Here is a 14,666-nt window from a genome sequence, read left to right on the forward strand (position 1 = left end):
GCTCTTTATTTTCCTCATAATGCCTGTACTGCAGCACCTCTTTTCACCCTCTGTCTGAAACCAGAGCCCAGTCTGCTCTGATCGGTTAGCTGGCCATCATGTACAATGAGCCAGAGCACTAGTCAATAGGAGCGTAAGTATTACTTATTTCACATGTCACTATGTTACGGAAGGAAACAAAGGAGTCCAAGGGGTGGGGTGGGGGGTGGGGGGGGGGGACTCAGTTATTTGCATCCAAGAAATTACTCAGTTGTTTAAAAACTACTTTTTCAATGATCTTACCTAGAAATGGGAGGTTTGATATGGGCCTGTAATTATTCATTGCTGAAGCGTCCAGATTATACATTTTTAAGAACGGTTTAATTACTGCAGTTTTCAGGGCCTGTGGAAATACACCTGAGTGAAGACACCTGTTTACTATATGAAGTAGATCTGAGGACATGCTATGAAAAACATTTTTGAAAAAGCTTGTAGGTATAATATCGAGGCAGCAGGAGGAGGACTTCAGATGTTGAACAATGTCCTCTAGGTCTTTATCATTAATCTGATGGAATTGTGTCATGGTGTTTGAATTGATTTTAAGTGGACACAAGGACAACACATTTGCTGTACCTGATACAGAAACACCGACTGTCTGATTTTCTGAATTGTGTCAGTGAAGAAGGAAGCAAAGTCATTGCAGGCCCTGGTGGATGGAAATTCTGATGCTACTGACACTGGGGGGTTTGTTAGTCTCTCAACGGTAGCAAACAAGGCACGTGAGTTGTTTGTGTTTTCGGCAATGATGTCAGAGAAGAAAGACGTGCCTTTTTTAATTCCAAATTATAAAAGCCAAGTCTTCCTTTATAGATTTCAAATTGAACCTGGAGATTTGTTTTTCTCCACCTGCGTTCAGCTTTTCTAGTCTCTCTTTTTTCTGTTCTCACGCTCATGGCCTTTCTCCATGGAGATATGTTGGAGTGGGAGCAATGGCATCTATGACATTTTTAACTTTTGAATTAAAAAGATCAACTAGCTCATTTACTGAGATGTTAGCAAGGGCTAGTGTGGGAGAAATGTTCTGAACAAACATTTCCATTGTGTTTTCAGAGAAGTGCCTTTTTGTGGTAATTTCTTTTAGAACATTGTTGTGAACAGAAATAGAGCTCTCAAAGAAGACACAGGAATGATCAGAGAGTGCAACATCATTCACCGCAACCTCAGAGATGTTCAGACCCTTTGAGATGATTAAGTCTAAGTGTGCTCCTTGTTGTGCGTCGGAACCGTTACATGCTGAGTCAGTCCGTAGTTATCAAGAACACAGAACAGTTCTTTAGCCCCTCTGTCCTCGGGCTTGACAACATTGATGTTAAAATCACCAACAATAACTAGACGGTCAAAGTCAATTCACATTATAGACAGCAGTTCAGCAAAGTCAAAGTATTTTGGGGGGTCTATAAATGTTTAGGAACATAGCTCGAGAGGAACATTTCAGCTGAAGGGCCACATGTTCAAAAGATGGAAAGGTTCCATAAGAGGTCTGCTTGCATTGAAGGGAATCATTAAACGAAATAGCAACTCCACCCCCTTTCTTATGCATTCTAGCCTGACTCATAAAACTGAAGTTGGGAGGGGTTGATTCGATAAGAACAGCTGTGCTGTTATTTTGGTCTGTCCAAGTTTCAGTTAAAAACATAAAATCCAGATTGTGCTTGGTGATAAAATTATTGATTAAAAATGTCTTTCCTGCTAACGACCTGACGTTTAATAAAGCTAGTTTCAGCTTGTTGAATACACTATCAGTCTGATTTTGTGTGACAAGCTGTGACTGACGTGGAATCGCAGCTAAATTTGATACATTCACACTAACAGTTGAGCGCTTTCTGTTTCTAAGCTGATTCACCGTTCGTAATCTATAACCTATCAACACAGATATCGGCCAAGCTATTGGCAGGCAGGGTCCCGGGATGTTCTGGAGAGAGTTGAGAGTGCCATACGCCCTTGAGCCTGCATGGACCCAGCACATATCAGTTAGAGCTTGTTGACTTTTCTACACACACGTCCTTATCAGGCTCCGGAGACAGCTGATTCGGTCTAGGCTTGTGGAAGTTCTACTATGGAGGACATAACAGATATTTCATTTTTGCTCTTTATTATAAAAAATGCCACAGAGCACGTGACAAGTACACATTGGGTTGTAGGCTTAAACACCACCACTAAACAACAACATCAGATAGCACACCCCTAAAATTGGTCAAAATATTTCCAAACGCAGTAACACTAAGATTTTCACAATTGCAGCATAACACTTTGTAATCTACTTGTTTCAAATCGGAGTATGAATAAAATAAACTCTGAGATATAAGAGGATGAGATTAATGAACTAACTTTATAGGTCGCATAAAAACATACTTAAATGGTCATTTTAAGGTGGAGGATGTGGTTTATTAAAAAGGTCATTTTGTAGGATTTCTATTGGTGAAATGTACCTTTAGTGTAAAGACGTCACTCCAGACTCTGTATTCTCTCACAAATTAGAGTGGTTTTCTTTTATAGTCAAAGAAACTATTGGTACCTTCAGCAGTAAGCAGAGGCTCTGTGATCACCATCCTTTTCTCCTTCCAGTCCTTCTGTCATCCATGTTTTATGGTCTTGTCTGTGCCCAACATATCTCAAAACAATACCTGAGTGAAATTTGGTGCACACATTTATGTTGCCAGAAGCACGTATTGATCATGATTCTGGCAATCTAGCCATGCTCACAAGAGGAATAAACCCTGTTGAATGGCAGGAAAAAAGAATGATCTCTGACCCCACTGGAGGAAGTCAGATTGATGTATCACATGGATGGCATCTAAAAATCTGAGTTTGACATTTATCTGCTCACATGCAAAGAACACTGGGCCAGTCCTAACTGTTTTCAGCTGCTAGGTGATATATTTGACCTAGAATGCTCTGACACAAGGAGAGAGACAACTCATGTTGATATGTTACCTGAGGCCCACTGAAACGACTCCCAACATTATAAGGACAGTTTAAGGTTAACTTTCCTAATCATTTTCAATTGAATTGCACATTTAAAAAAAGAAAGATCTCTCCTTAAATATTATAGCGATTATAAAGAGTGGGTTTCAGTATTTTGGGCTTTTAAAAGAGGCCCTATACTGATTATTCTATATAAACAAGAACATGATGAAATTGTACACTGGAGTTGTGAAAAATCTTTTATGAGTTTCTTTAGAAACAACGATGTGTGTGTGTGTGTGTGTGTGTGTGTGTGTGTGTGTGTGTGTGTGTGTGTGTGTGTGTGTGTGTGTGTGTGTGTGTATTGAAGTTGTGCTCTTAATTGATCAAAACCTCAAAGTCCTGCTAAGGATATTGTTATCTAGGGTCATTGAGTGACTTCCATAGAACTGATATGAACACTTCACTGGAACACAAGGCCTGGCCCCTGCTGCCGGTGTGGAACCATAAAGAAGTGCTGGAAAAGAATGTGCATGAATGTGCACATTGAGGATATGATATAATATAGAAGTACATCATGGCTTGGGTCGCCCGTTCAAGTCCCGGTCAGATCAAAAAACAGAATATGGAGTGGAGAGGTGCCAGCTCACCTCCTGGGCCCTGCTGAGGGCCACACAAACAGAATTGACCCTCTTTGGGATCAATAAAGGGGCCTCTTCATACAGAGGTACAGTTGAAAGAAGCTGGATCAGCACATTGATCTGCTGTCTAATGGCCTTCTAGAATAATCTGAAGTGATTCTACTTCCAGGTCAAGTATTGCTGCTTACTGACTTTGAAAACACTTGACAATAACCCAAAATGGACAATACTACATTTCTTATTTGAACTACTGTGTCATGAAGTAACGCAACCATAAGGTCAATGATTTCACAGAAAAACTCAGAGATGGTGGATTTGAAAACTAAATAGAGAAAATAAATAAATGCAGTAATTGAGCTTTGTTAATGTTTTTTGTAAATTTGCACAACTACAAAATGCAAACTTACTTTAGGTTAGTGAGTGAAGCTCATTGTGGAATTCTACCGGGACAGAAGATGTTTCTGGAGGGTCAGGTTCTGTCCAGATTCTTCCAGAGCTGACCTCGTTCATCCTGCTCTGCCTGGATAACAACCATGAAACAATAATATAAAGTATGTTGGATGTATGATTTAGAATAAAGATAACACTGAATTAAACCCTCGTGAAATTCCCAAGCCTGGCAGTTTATGGAGTAAGATCTGAGACACTAAAGCAATGTTCATATTTTGCACAAATAGTTATGATGCTATGATCTAATGAATATTATGCTGAAATGTAACACTCTATGTATGTAACTTTACTTTTTGTACTTTAATATTTTGATGATATCACTTTTGTTACTTTAACTTAAGCAATCTCAACATTTTTCCAACACTGTAAAACCAAAATGTCCGTTGGTTACATCAATAGGTAATCATTAACTCAGATAACCATGCTTTTCTCCCATAAACACACATGAGGCGTGGACCAATATCGCTTTGGTGATTATTTTAGCAAGAATTCAGTATCATTAACTTTCTATGGAATAAGACTCAATAGGTAGTGATTGCATGCTAAGGATGCTGTTATCTAGTTCATTCAGTGACTTCCATAGAACTGAGCCATAAAGAAGTGCTGAAAAAGAAGGTGCATATAAATGTGGACATTGAGGATATGATATAATTTACATGTACCTAAAATGGTACTTGTCACAGTAACAGCAGCTTTGGTTTGCCAGTGGATCTTTGATAAACAAAGAAGAGGAAAGTAGTGACAATGAATACTTAGAAATAAAATAATGAAATGAATCAGAAAAAAAGAACTAGTTCATGAACTATGAGACAATGATTTGAACATCTTGTTATCAACACTTGATGAGAAATGTACAGTGTTCTATATTGTGTTTTAGTCACATCTGTATCTTTTAATAGAAATGTTGACTGGCCACCCTGCACCTTTTGATGCTCCATGCCAACATCTACCCATGTAGACTCATTTGAATATTATTCATGATAAACCATTGAATACTTTTGTACGTGAAACCAAATATATAGCAGAGGAATAAATGTTGATTGATGCTTGATTTACCCTACTACTCACCTACTGCAATTAATAAATATACTTCACTGCTACTTTAAATTGAACGGTCATTTTTCCAACTCTGTCAAACAAAAAAGTCCTTTTAAAACATCAAGATATTATGTTTCACCCAGATTACCGTACTTCACACCCATTAATACACGAGGCATGGACCAAGATTGCTTTGGTGATTGTTTGAACTCAGTATCATTAACTTTCTATGGAATATGATTCCTAGTTAATGATTGCACAATGATCCATAGCATATCTGCTCTCTATATAAGGGCCGCTGGCCTGTGGTGAGTACAGCAGACTTCAGCAGACCAGTTGACTTCTTCCTGCCTATCATTCACTGTCAGCAGACACGTAAGTGTTCAACAGGGTCTTATTTTCTTGGTGGGGACCTATTTAAGAAAAAAATGAATTGATCGTTATCATTGTGTGCAGTATGCATTCACGTTTACATTTCAAATGATTTTAGATGGGAATATGCTAACGTGTATTTAAAATCTCATCTCTGATTATTTGGAGCTCACCTAACAAGGCAGAGGCATGCAGCTAACTTTTTGCCCTAATTTGTTTGCGCATCATTTTCTTCTCTAAATGCAATTTACCACAATGACCAAATGCATCATACAACTTTTCTTGCTGTGGTACATTTATCATTTCAGAAACATTTGAATCAACCATATTCAGAATTCTGTGCAGCATGAATGCACATTTTGTTTTACCTTATTTTGTATTTCATAATGGCGATCCACATTTGACAGCATTTTGATGTTTGGCTTTTCAACTGACAAACGAAGAGACGTGCAGCTACTCTAATTGTGTTTACTCATGATGTGTCTTTCTTTAATGCAGCTACCCACAATGCCCACCTACATCTCAGAGCTTGATGTGTCCCTGAATGTAGCGGAGGAGCAAAGGCTCAAATCAAAAGGCTTCAACAAAATCAATGTCAATCTGAACGAAGGAGCAGGAGGAAACATCATCTTTCTTTGGTACAAACATGGCCCAGTATCCATCACCAGAGTTCAAGTTACATTCAACTTCGAATGAGTGTTGGGTTGAAGAATGCAGGGTATACAAAGATCCCTAAAGATCTCAACACTGGAACAACAGGTGATCCCATCTACCTTTGGTACCTCCAAGGGACCACGGCATATGATGCTCCCATAATGGAGATCGATGTCACTAAACAAGCACCCGGTGAGGCCCAGAAGTTCAGCCAAGACTGGGAGAGACTGGCCTGTGATCTGAACCGCGGGACAGGAGGGGACCGGATCTACGCCTTTGTGAAGAGAGAGAAGCAAACCTACATCTGTAATGTCACTGCCACTGATTCCTATGCATCAGACATGCAGCTCTTTAACGATGGCTACATCCGTGTGGATGAAGATGCCAACAAAGGTTCAGGAGGAGCCCCTGTCTTCATCTGGTACCGTCAGACCGACTCCCCCAATGATGCAGTCAATTATCTGCAAATCTCAATCAATGACAGCCAGTATACTTCCCTCCTTCAGCAGAATTTTGTGCAAGTGAGTGTCAACCTGAACGAGTCAGCCGGAGGGAACCAGGTGTACCTGTGGTACAAGAAAGAGGGATCCACCAATCCTGTTAAGGCCATGACCCTGCTTCTCAACCAAGAGGCTTTTGGAGATTATGAGCAGGCTGGTGTCACCGTTATCAAGAGAAATCTCAACGAGGGCACTACAGGAGGCATTGAGTACCTGACTGTTCATCAGTGAAAGTCTGAGAAAGCCTTCATCATGGTACACGGCTGAAATGGGAAGCTCAGCAATGTTGTTAAATCATTTTGGTAATGCCTTCTGCTTTTTGTCTCTTTTACTTTTACTCTCTGAGTTTCTAATACTTTTAGAAAGTATCAATGCTATGTACGTTAAACTCTCAAATAAATCAAATTTCAAATGGTTGTTTGTCACGAACAATGTTAATGAATGATTGAATATTAAGGCTCAGTATCACTTCTTTCTGCATATTTACTGCTTTTCAATAAAGACAACTCTGCATGTGAAAGTGCTATTTTCATGTTTTTTCATCATGTTATCCCATTTCTTGTTGTTGTGCTGACAAATCAGAGCCCTTATTGATCAGACTGCTTAAAAAGACATTTTACAGAGTTGAAAGAAGAACACTATAATTTAGGTAAAAGTAGCAATGATGTGTTAAAATACTCTGTTACAAAAAGGAGGTATTCATAGCTTTTAAGTAAAAGTACAGTTAATAAATTGTTAAAACACTACAAGTAAAAGTCACGCATGCAAAAATCTAAGGAAAACACAATAAATAACAGCTTCCTTAGCAGGACTTTTAGGTGTGGTTAAAAAACAGCACAACTTGAACACAAACACACACACACACACACACACACACACACACACACACACACACACACACACACACACACACACACACATTTAAATCTTTTTGCTGTCCTAAAGAGTGTTGTATTATTTCTTACAGTAGCACGCCATCTGGGACCATTTAGTGGCAATGTTAGGGCTCATATCAAAAACCTTGGTGTAACTTTCGATCATGCTATGCTACTGGACAAACACATCAAACTTCTGACCCGTACATGTGTTTTCCACCTCAGGAACATTGCCAAGCTCAGGGGCGTTTTAACAAATGTAGAACTGGAGATGGCTACCCACGCCTTTATCTCGTCCCGGTTTGACCACTGCAACTCTCTGTTCTCCTGCCTCAACAAAACATCTATAAACCGGTTACAACAGGTCCAAAATGCTGCAGCCATATTACTCACTCGGTCCAAAAAAACTTGCCACATCACCCCGATCCTTACCGCCCTGCACTGGCTCCCTGTCCATCTCAGAATACAGTTAAAAATTCTGGTTTTTACATCTAGAGCTGTCCATGGCCAGGCCCCCACCTACATTCACGACCTGATCCACCCTTACAAGACAAACTGGGCCCTGAGGTCCTCTGAGCAAGGCCTTTTAAGGGTGCCACGAACCAGGCTAAAAACCAAGACGGATCGTGCCTTTGAGGCGGTGGCTCCGAGGCTTTGGAACGCACTCCCCCAGGGCCTGGGAGCCGCTGTCTCAGTGGAAATGTTTAAGGGGCAGCTGAAGACTCACCTTTTCCGACAAGCTTTTGGGGTGTCCGGGGAGGTGAGTTTTTAGCTGTCCCTACATTGGTGTTAATCTGCACTGTTGTGTTTTTTTTTTTGTTTTTTTAATGCCTTTTATTGAACATCTTAAAGCTGTAATTTGTGTATTTTACTGTGTACTGCCTGTAAGCACTTTGTACATTTGTGTTGAGAAGGGTGCTATATAGATACAATTTTACCTACTTACTTACAGGCTCCAGAATGTTGTGTGACACCCTTTAAGAACGCTCCGCTGTAACAATGTCCCCCTGTGAATTTCTTTTGACTGCACATTGAGGATAAACCAGACATTGTTATCCCCCCATGAGCCACACCTCTTCCTCAAAGTCATGCCAAGCATTTTTATCTGTTTAGGCGTGACTTGGCCAGATGTTTTGAATCCACTTCTGGCGCGCTGTCACTGCGGCTTTGCAAACAGCTATTGAAGGTCGGTGTAGCTTTCCAATGAATGAAGCCTTAGCTTGACGCTCGTAACAATTTCCCTCGTCATAATCCACATCAAAAAATCCACAGGACAACTCGGTAAATTCAACCGTTTACTTCGATTCAAGAAAAAATAAGCACAGAAAATAATGTCTTTTTACAAAGTTATACTGTTATTCCAAAAATCGAGAGAGAGTGAGAGAGGTCAAAAAACTGTGTGGCTCCACTCTTGCATTTCCTGACTGACCCCAGATTAACCCCGAAAACTCCTCCCATGAGTGTATCAAAAAATAAATTAAAAGGCACACAGTTACCAAGATGCCACAATCAAAGTACCCATTTCCAAATATAACAGAAGTAATATAAATGAGACATTATGCATGTAAATTATATACACACCTTTGTAACATGAATAAGTAACTAACTTAACACATTACTGTAAATATGAACTGTAACAACTTAAACCTGTAAATATTGTAAATATTCCTTCTTATTCCTTCTAACTCAATGACACATTTATTCATTACTGTCATTTTGAATATGAACTGAATTATTGAAGTCAAAACATCAACAAACTGCATTTAGGCTCCTACAGTCGGCTTGGTAACAGTGGCTCTCTATGATGAAAGAAATGACAAATATTCATATATTTTGTCTTTTTACATTTCAGTGTAAGATCATTTCCCACTCACCTCCAGTGGTCTTCACATCATGGTCCCAGGGTTCTTTCCAGATGAACCTGAACTCCATTTCCCATCTATCTTCAACGTGTCTAGATTCCATGGGGGGAGGGGGTATTCCTGTATAACTCTTGTATCATCACCCCCTAAAAGCGTCTTAATCAAAGACTCTTCACATTTCTAAATATGACGGCGCGTGTCAAAACTAGTTTTCGCTCCCAAAATAAAGAGCATTGTGATCGAACATTTAAATAAACCACATCTCCACATATCAGGGACTACTTAAACACTACTCCGTGTGCACACCAGATGGTGGTAAATGCCTGATTCTGGTATCTTGCATATGAAGCGCCAGATAAAGCTTCACAGTTCTTAACAATACTGTTGAAAATGGATTATGCTAAATAACTCATAAACAAGCATTATTAACCATTTGCAACTAAAGCAACTTTTTGGGTTGTTGAGTATTTCTTTAAACCATCTGGATGTCCATGCTTCACTTTAATGCCATTAGGCTTGTCATGAACCTTGTTTTAGCCACCCTCAGGTGCCATTATTTTGACATCTACCTTGTACAGTGTGGGTTACTCCTCTTACAGTAAATGCTAACATTAAACTGAAGACATCTGTTGGCAAGGATGTGCACACAAATGGAAAATGTCATGTTTCGTCTGACTGTTTTTAGAAAGAGGCTTCTTTGTGAATATTTAGAATATTTTAATCACTCTTATGTTTGTACATTAAATATGTAGCGACAACCAACTGACTATTAGCGTAGCATATAGCGCGCACACATAACCCTCCATAAAACCAAAACGTGTCGATTCTCCACTTTTCTTTTTACAACCTTTTGTTTCGGTTTCAGAAATGGCTCTGTCAGTGAAATCTAATCAAAAGGCCCAGCACAATCCGGATAAGCTGGGGTGTGTTTTCCCCCAATATATTGTTGCCTTTTTAGTCAGAATATATCATTTTAAAAGGAAATACTTAATGTATACTTGTATTTGGTTGACAAACAGCCTTTGTGTTTATTAGCTGGATCCAGGGCTTGAAAACTATTAAAAGTAACTTGTGAGAACTAGGGATGCACCGGATCCTGATTTTTAAGATCCTGCCGGATACCGGATCCACTGCTTAAGATACTGCCGGAACCGGAACCGGAACCGGATCCTACTCGGATCATCAGCTAGTACATTATAATGCAGTGAAAACCACTTTACAGTTCATTACTTCATTTCCTTTCCTTAACAGATGAAACATACGCAATAACTTCTAACATTATCTATTTTATTTCAATAGTTACTTGGAACACACCGCTGAAATGTGCAGCTTAACGTCATTTGTGTACAGGCTTATTGTTCAACTTCTGTTCAATCCAAAGAACAAAGAAAGAGACCAAAAAATTAGATTATTTATTACTAAAGAGAATGAGGCCTGTCATAAACAGCAAGCCATAAAGTGCTCTTTGAAAAGTAAAAGAAAAGAGTAAAAAGAATCCAACATAGGCCTACTGCTTTTACAAACTAAAATATAGCAAATGTAGCACATGTATAACTCTTGGATACAAAATGTTAATAGGCCTGGTAAATGTAATGAAAAAAGATGTAGGCTAATAGTAGCCTATTAACTGCAGACTGATTTTTTTTTCTCAGAAAAAAAAACACTGGGAATCTTGATAATCATGAATGCTCATGGAACAGGCTATTTCACTTTTCAAGCACATAATTGTAGGCTTAATTAGAACATTAAACAAAGTGTGGCACAAAAAACTCGAACCTACTCTATATTATGAACAACTTCTATAGCTAGCTTTCACAGAAAATGAGCGTTTCCTTTCAGAAAAACAAGACGCTCTGCATTTATCGGCGACAGCCGGTTGCGCGTGTGAGAACGGATGTCTCCAGCGGTGCTGAAAAGTCGTTCACTGGGTACAGAGGTTGGTGGTGGGCAGAGATAAACTTTGGCCGTTTTTGACAGCAGTGGAAAGCGCTGCTGATTGCCTCTCCACCACTGAAGCGGGTCTTCGGTTAGAGGAATCAGTGGCTCGCTGTAAAAAACGCTGACCTCTGTTTCGGCGCTCAGTGTGGCTGTCTCACACTCGGTGTTGCTGCGGAACAGATCGTCCCAGTTGCTCCAGATACCTGAACAGTGTCGTTTCGCTCGGCCTGTCGCCCCCTCTGTCTCAGCCTGGTCAGATGGCGCTAGCCTCGCACGCGAGTCTTGATCTGATTCGGATATGCGGGAGACAGCCTCCTGCACAAGTAACTTTGATCGGCACTGGAGTGTGTCATTCATCCAAAATTTGGTTTTATATCTCGGATCAAGACTTGTTGCCACAATGAACGCAGCGTTGCCCTCAAGTCCCTCAAATCTGTCTCGCAGGGACGTCAGCATGCGCTCTTTCATCTGTTTAATTCCACTGCTGTCGGTTTCATTGTGAATGAAGCGCTTCAGCATCATCACAGCTGGCAGGACTGTTGATATGCATGCATTTTCTGCACTTATTTCCCTTGTCAACTCCTCGAAAGGCCTGAGCACACTGAGCACATCTTCCATCAGAGTCCACCTCTGAGCATGAATATGTTGCATGCTCTCCGTCTCTGACACATAGAGGTTTATGGCACGCTTCTGTTCCACCAAGCGATTGCACATCAGATAGGTAGAATTCCACCGTGTCACTACGTCCTGGATTAATAGGTGATGTGGTAGCCCCAACTCCTGCTGAAGAGCTGACAGCCTTGATTTCGCGCTTGAAGAGTGTTTAAAGTGGCCTACTGTTTTCCTGCCCAGTGCGAGCATGTCAGAGATACTTTTTTGGGATAGAAGGCTTTCGTGTATGCACAGCTGGAGCGTGTGTGCGAAGCAGCCAGCACTGGGAATGCCAGCTTCGGACATGGCTTTGCGCATATTCGCAGCGTTGTCCCTCAGGACCAGGTGACATTTGTTGACAGGTATGTCCCACGCTTTCATAATGCCTTGCAGTGCGTTTGCGATGTTAATAGCTGTGTGTCTTCCATCGAATGCCTCGCATTGTAGGATAGCAGTCACGCGGTTGAAATGATCATCAATCCAATGTGATGTTACGCTCAAATATGACTGAGTGGTGTATTCGCAAGTCCATGTGTCACATGTAAATGAAAAGGCCTGCGCTTCCTTGACATGCGCTCGTATACGGGAAGCTACCGTTTCATACATTTCAGGAATTATTTTATCAGCAAAGAAACGCCGTGAGGGGAGTTTGTAACGAGGCTCAAGCAATTGCACTAGCTCGGTGAACCCAGTGTCTTCCACAATGCTGTATGGTTGCAAATCAACAGCTATCATTTTACCGATTGCGGCATGTATGGCATTGGCTTTTGGGTTGTCTGAAGCCCACGGTTTGTTTGGTACAGGGCTAGTGAAGTTGGTAATAGTGGTCTGAGTACCACTCTGTGACTGTGCTGCTGTGGTACCTGTAGCCTCACTGACGTTAGACTCGGCCTTGCACAACTCATACTCCGTTGGATGCTTTGCACGGAGATGTTTAAACAGCGGAGATGTTGAGTAGTGTCTAGTGTCTTTACCTCCACGAGCCAAATTTGTACTGCAAAGCTTGCATATCGCGCGACTTGAATCTCCCTCTTTCAGTTCAAAGTACTGCCATACAGCACTTTTTCGGCTCAATGCATCCATTTCCGCCGACGACTTCTGGCACAATGGAGGTTATCTTCTTTAAACATTTAACGACGTAATCACGTTGTGCGTACGTGCTGTAGGATCCGGTCCGGTTGGGGCACCGGGTCCGGCAGTAACCGGACCTCGTCAAAAACGCCACTATCCGGCAAAACCGGACCCCGGATCCTGGATCCGGTGCATCCCTAGTGAGAACATCTCTGATAAAAGAGATTTTCTTTTGCATGATCATTTTTGGAGAAACTAAGCTTTTACAGATCCTTCTTTTAAACCAGGGGTTCTTAACCTTTTTGACCTTGAGGCCCAATTTTTATAGTACAAAGTGGCCCGGGGCCCATTAAATATTTACACTGTATATGTTTAATTGACCTCACTCACGGTTTGATTTGTATTCAATAATAAACCAAATCCACTTACAGTTTAACAAGCAAAATCATTGTCAAATAAAATGACAAGATAAAATGGGATCATCACAAAGACTTGTATTAGACATGTGTATGTAAACCTGCAAACACATCAAGCCACTGAACAGGCTGATAATTCCTTTAAATTTAATTTAAAAAAATGTAAAGGATCAAGTCTGGCTTTTTAATAAAAAAAAGGACCAATATTTAGATTTTACTTATAATAAAAAAAGTACAAATATATAAATCAATTAATCAATAAAAGGATGACAAAATAAATACATTCAAATAATATGAATATTTTTTTTAATGAAATAAACTGTAAATAAAATTGAAATAAAGTGCAAATGAAACTATAGCCTTATAATCTGCGAAGTCATTTCACTATTGCTTCAGCAGGCATGCAGTACAATAATAACAACAATGAACAACAGTAATACAACTCCCTTTTTTTATATTCACCTCTTAATGAGACATTTGGGCCTGCCTCTGAGACATAATCAGATCCAGTCTGGGTGGAATGTGGGAAAGGTTCACTCTCAGAGTAGCCTCCAGCATTGCTCTGAGTCTGTTTCCGGCTTTGGTCTTGGTTGTGGCCACAATGGAGAATCCTGATTCACACAGGTAGTCGTGAATGGGAGAAGGACTTTCACGGCCCTCAGTGCAAGACATGGGTACTCCTTTGAGACAGCAATCCAGAAGGATCCCAGGTCCAGTTTGCCCCACTGCAACTTTAAAGTGCTGTCAGTGGAAACTTCCAGAAGCTGGGATTCCAGAGTTGTTTTTCTCAGTGAGAAAAGAGAAGACCTCATTCCTCAGTTCAAACAAACGCTTGAGGACCAGTCCTCTTGAAAGCCATCTCACTTCACTGTGATACAGCAGCAGGATGTGATCTGCTTCTATGTCCTCGCAAAGCTTAGCAAAACATCTGGAGTTCGCAGCATTGTTTTTAATAAAGTTTATGGTTTTCGCACTTACATCCATCACCTGGTGGAAATCTGGTGACATCTTTTTTGCTGCAAGGCTTTCACGGTGGAGAAAACAGTGTTTTCATTTAGCTTCTGGTGCACGATCGAGTATCTGTCTGACACCCTGATGCCTGCCAGTCATTGATGCTGCACCGTCACTGCACACCCCAACACAGTTCTGCCAGTCCAGGCCGTTCTCAGTGAAGTAGTTATCTATGCAGCGGAAACATTCCTGAGCCGTGGTACGTGTTGGTAGCTCTCCACAAAACAGTATGTCTTCGTGCAAA

At 40.6% G+C, this 14,666-nt stretch overlaps 1 protein-coding gene across 1 annotated transcript; it reads left to right on the forward strand.

Moving 5' to 3' along the window:
- The first annotated feature begins 5,323 nt into the window (after positions 1 to 5,323).
- LOC134876535 (uncharacterized) lies at positions 5,324 to 7,118 on the forward strand. The gene is made up of 2 exons (XM_063901506.1): positions 5,324 to 5,447; positions 5,943 to 7,118. The coding sequence occupies exon 2, from the start codon at positions 6,137 to 6,139 to the stop codon at positions 6,827 to 6,829; it is 693 nt and encodes a 230-aa protein (XP_063757576.1). The 5' UTR covers positions 5,324 to 5,447; positions 5,943 to 6,136; the 3' UTR covers positions 6,830 to 7,118.
- The last annotated feature ends 7,548 nt before the right edge of the window (positions 7,119 to 14,666 follow it).

This window comes from Eleginops maclovinus, chromosome 15 (genome assembly GCF_036324505.1).
Source record: "Eleginops maclovinus isolate JMC-PN-2008 ecotype Puerto Natales chromosome 15, JC_Emac_rtc_rv5, whole genome shotgun sequence".
NCBI classification, from domain to species: Eukaryota; Metazoa; Chordata; class Actinopteri; order Perciformes; family Eleginopidae; genus Eleginops; species Eleginops maclovinus.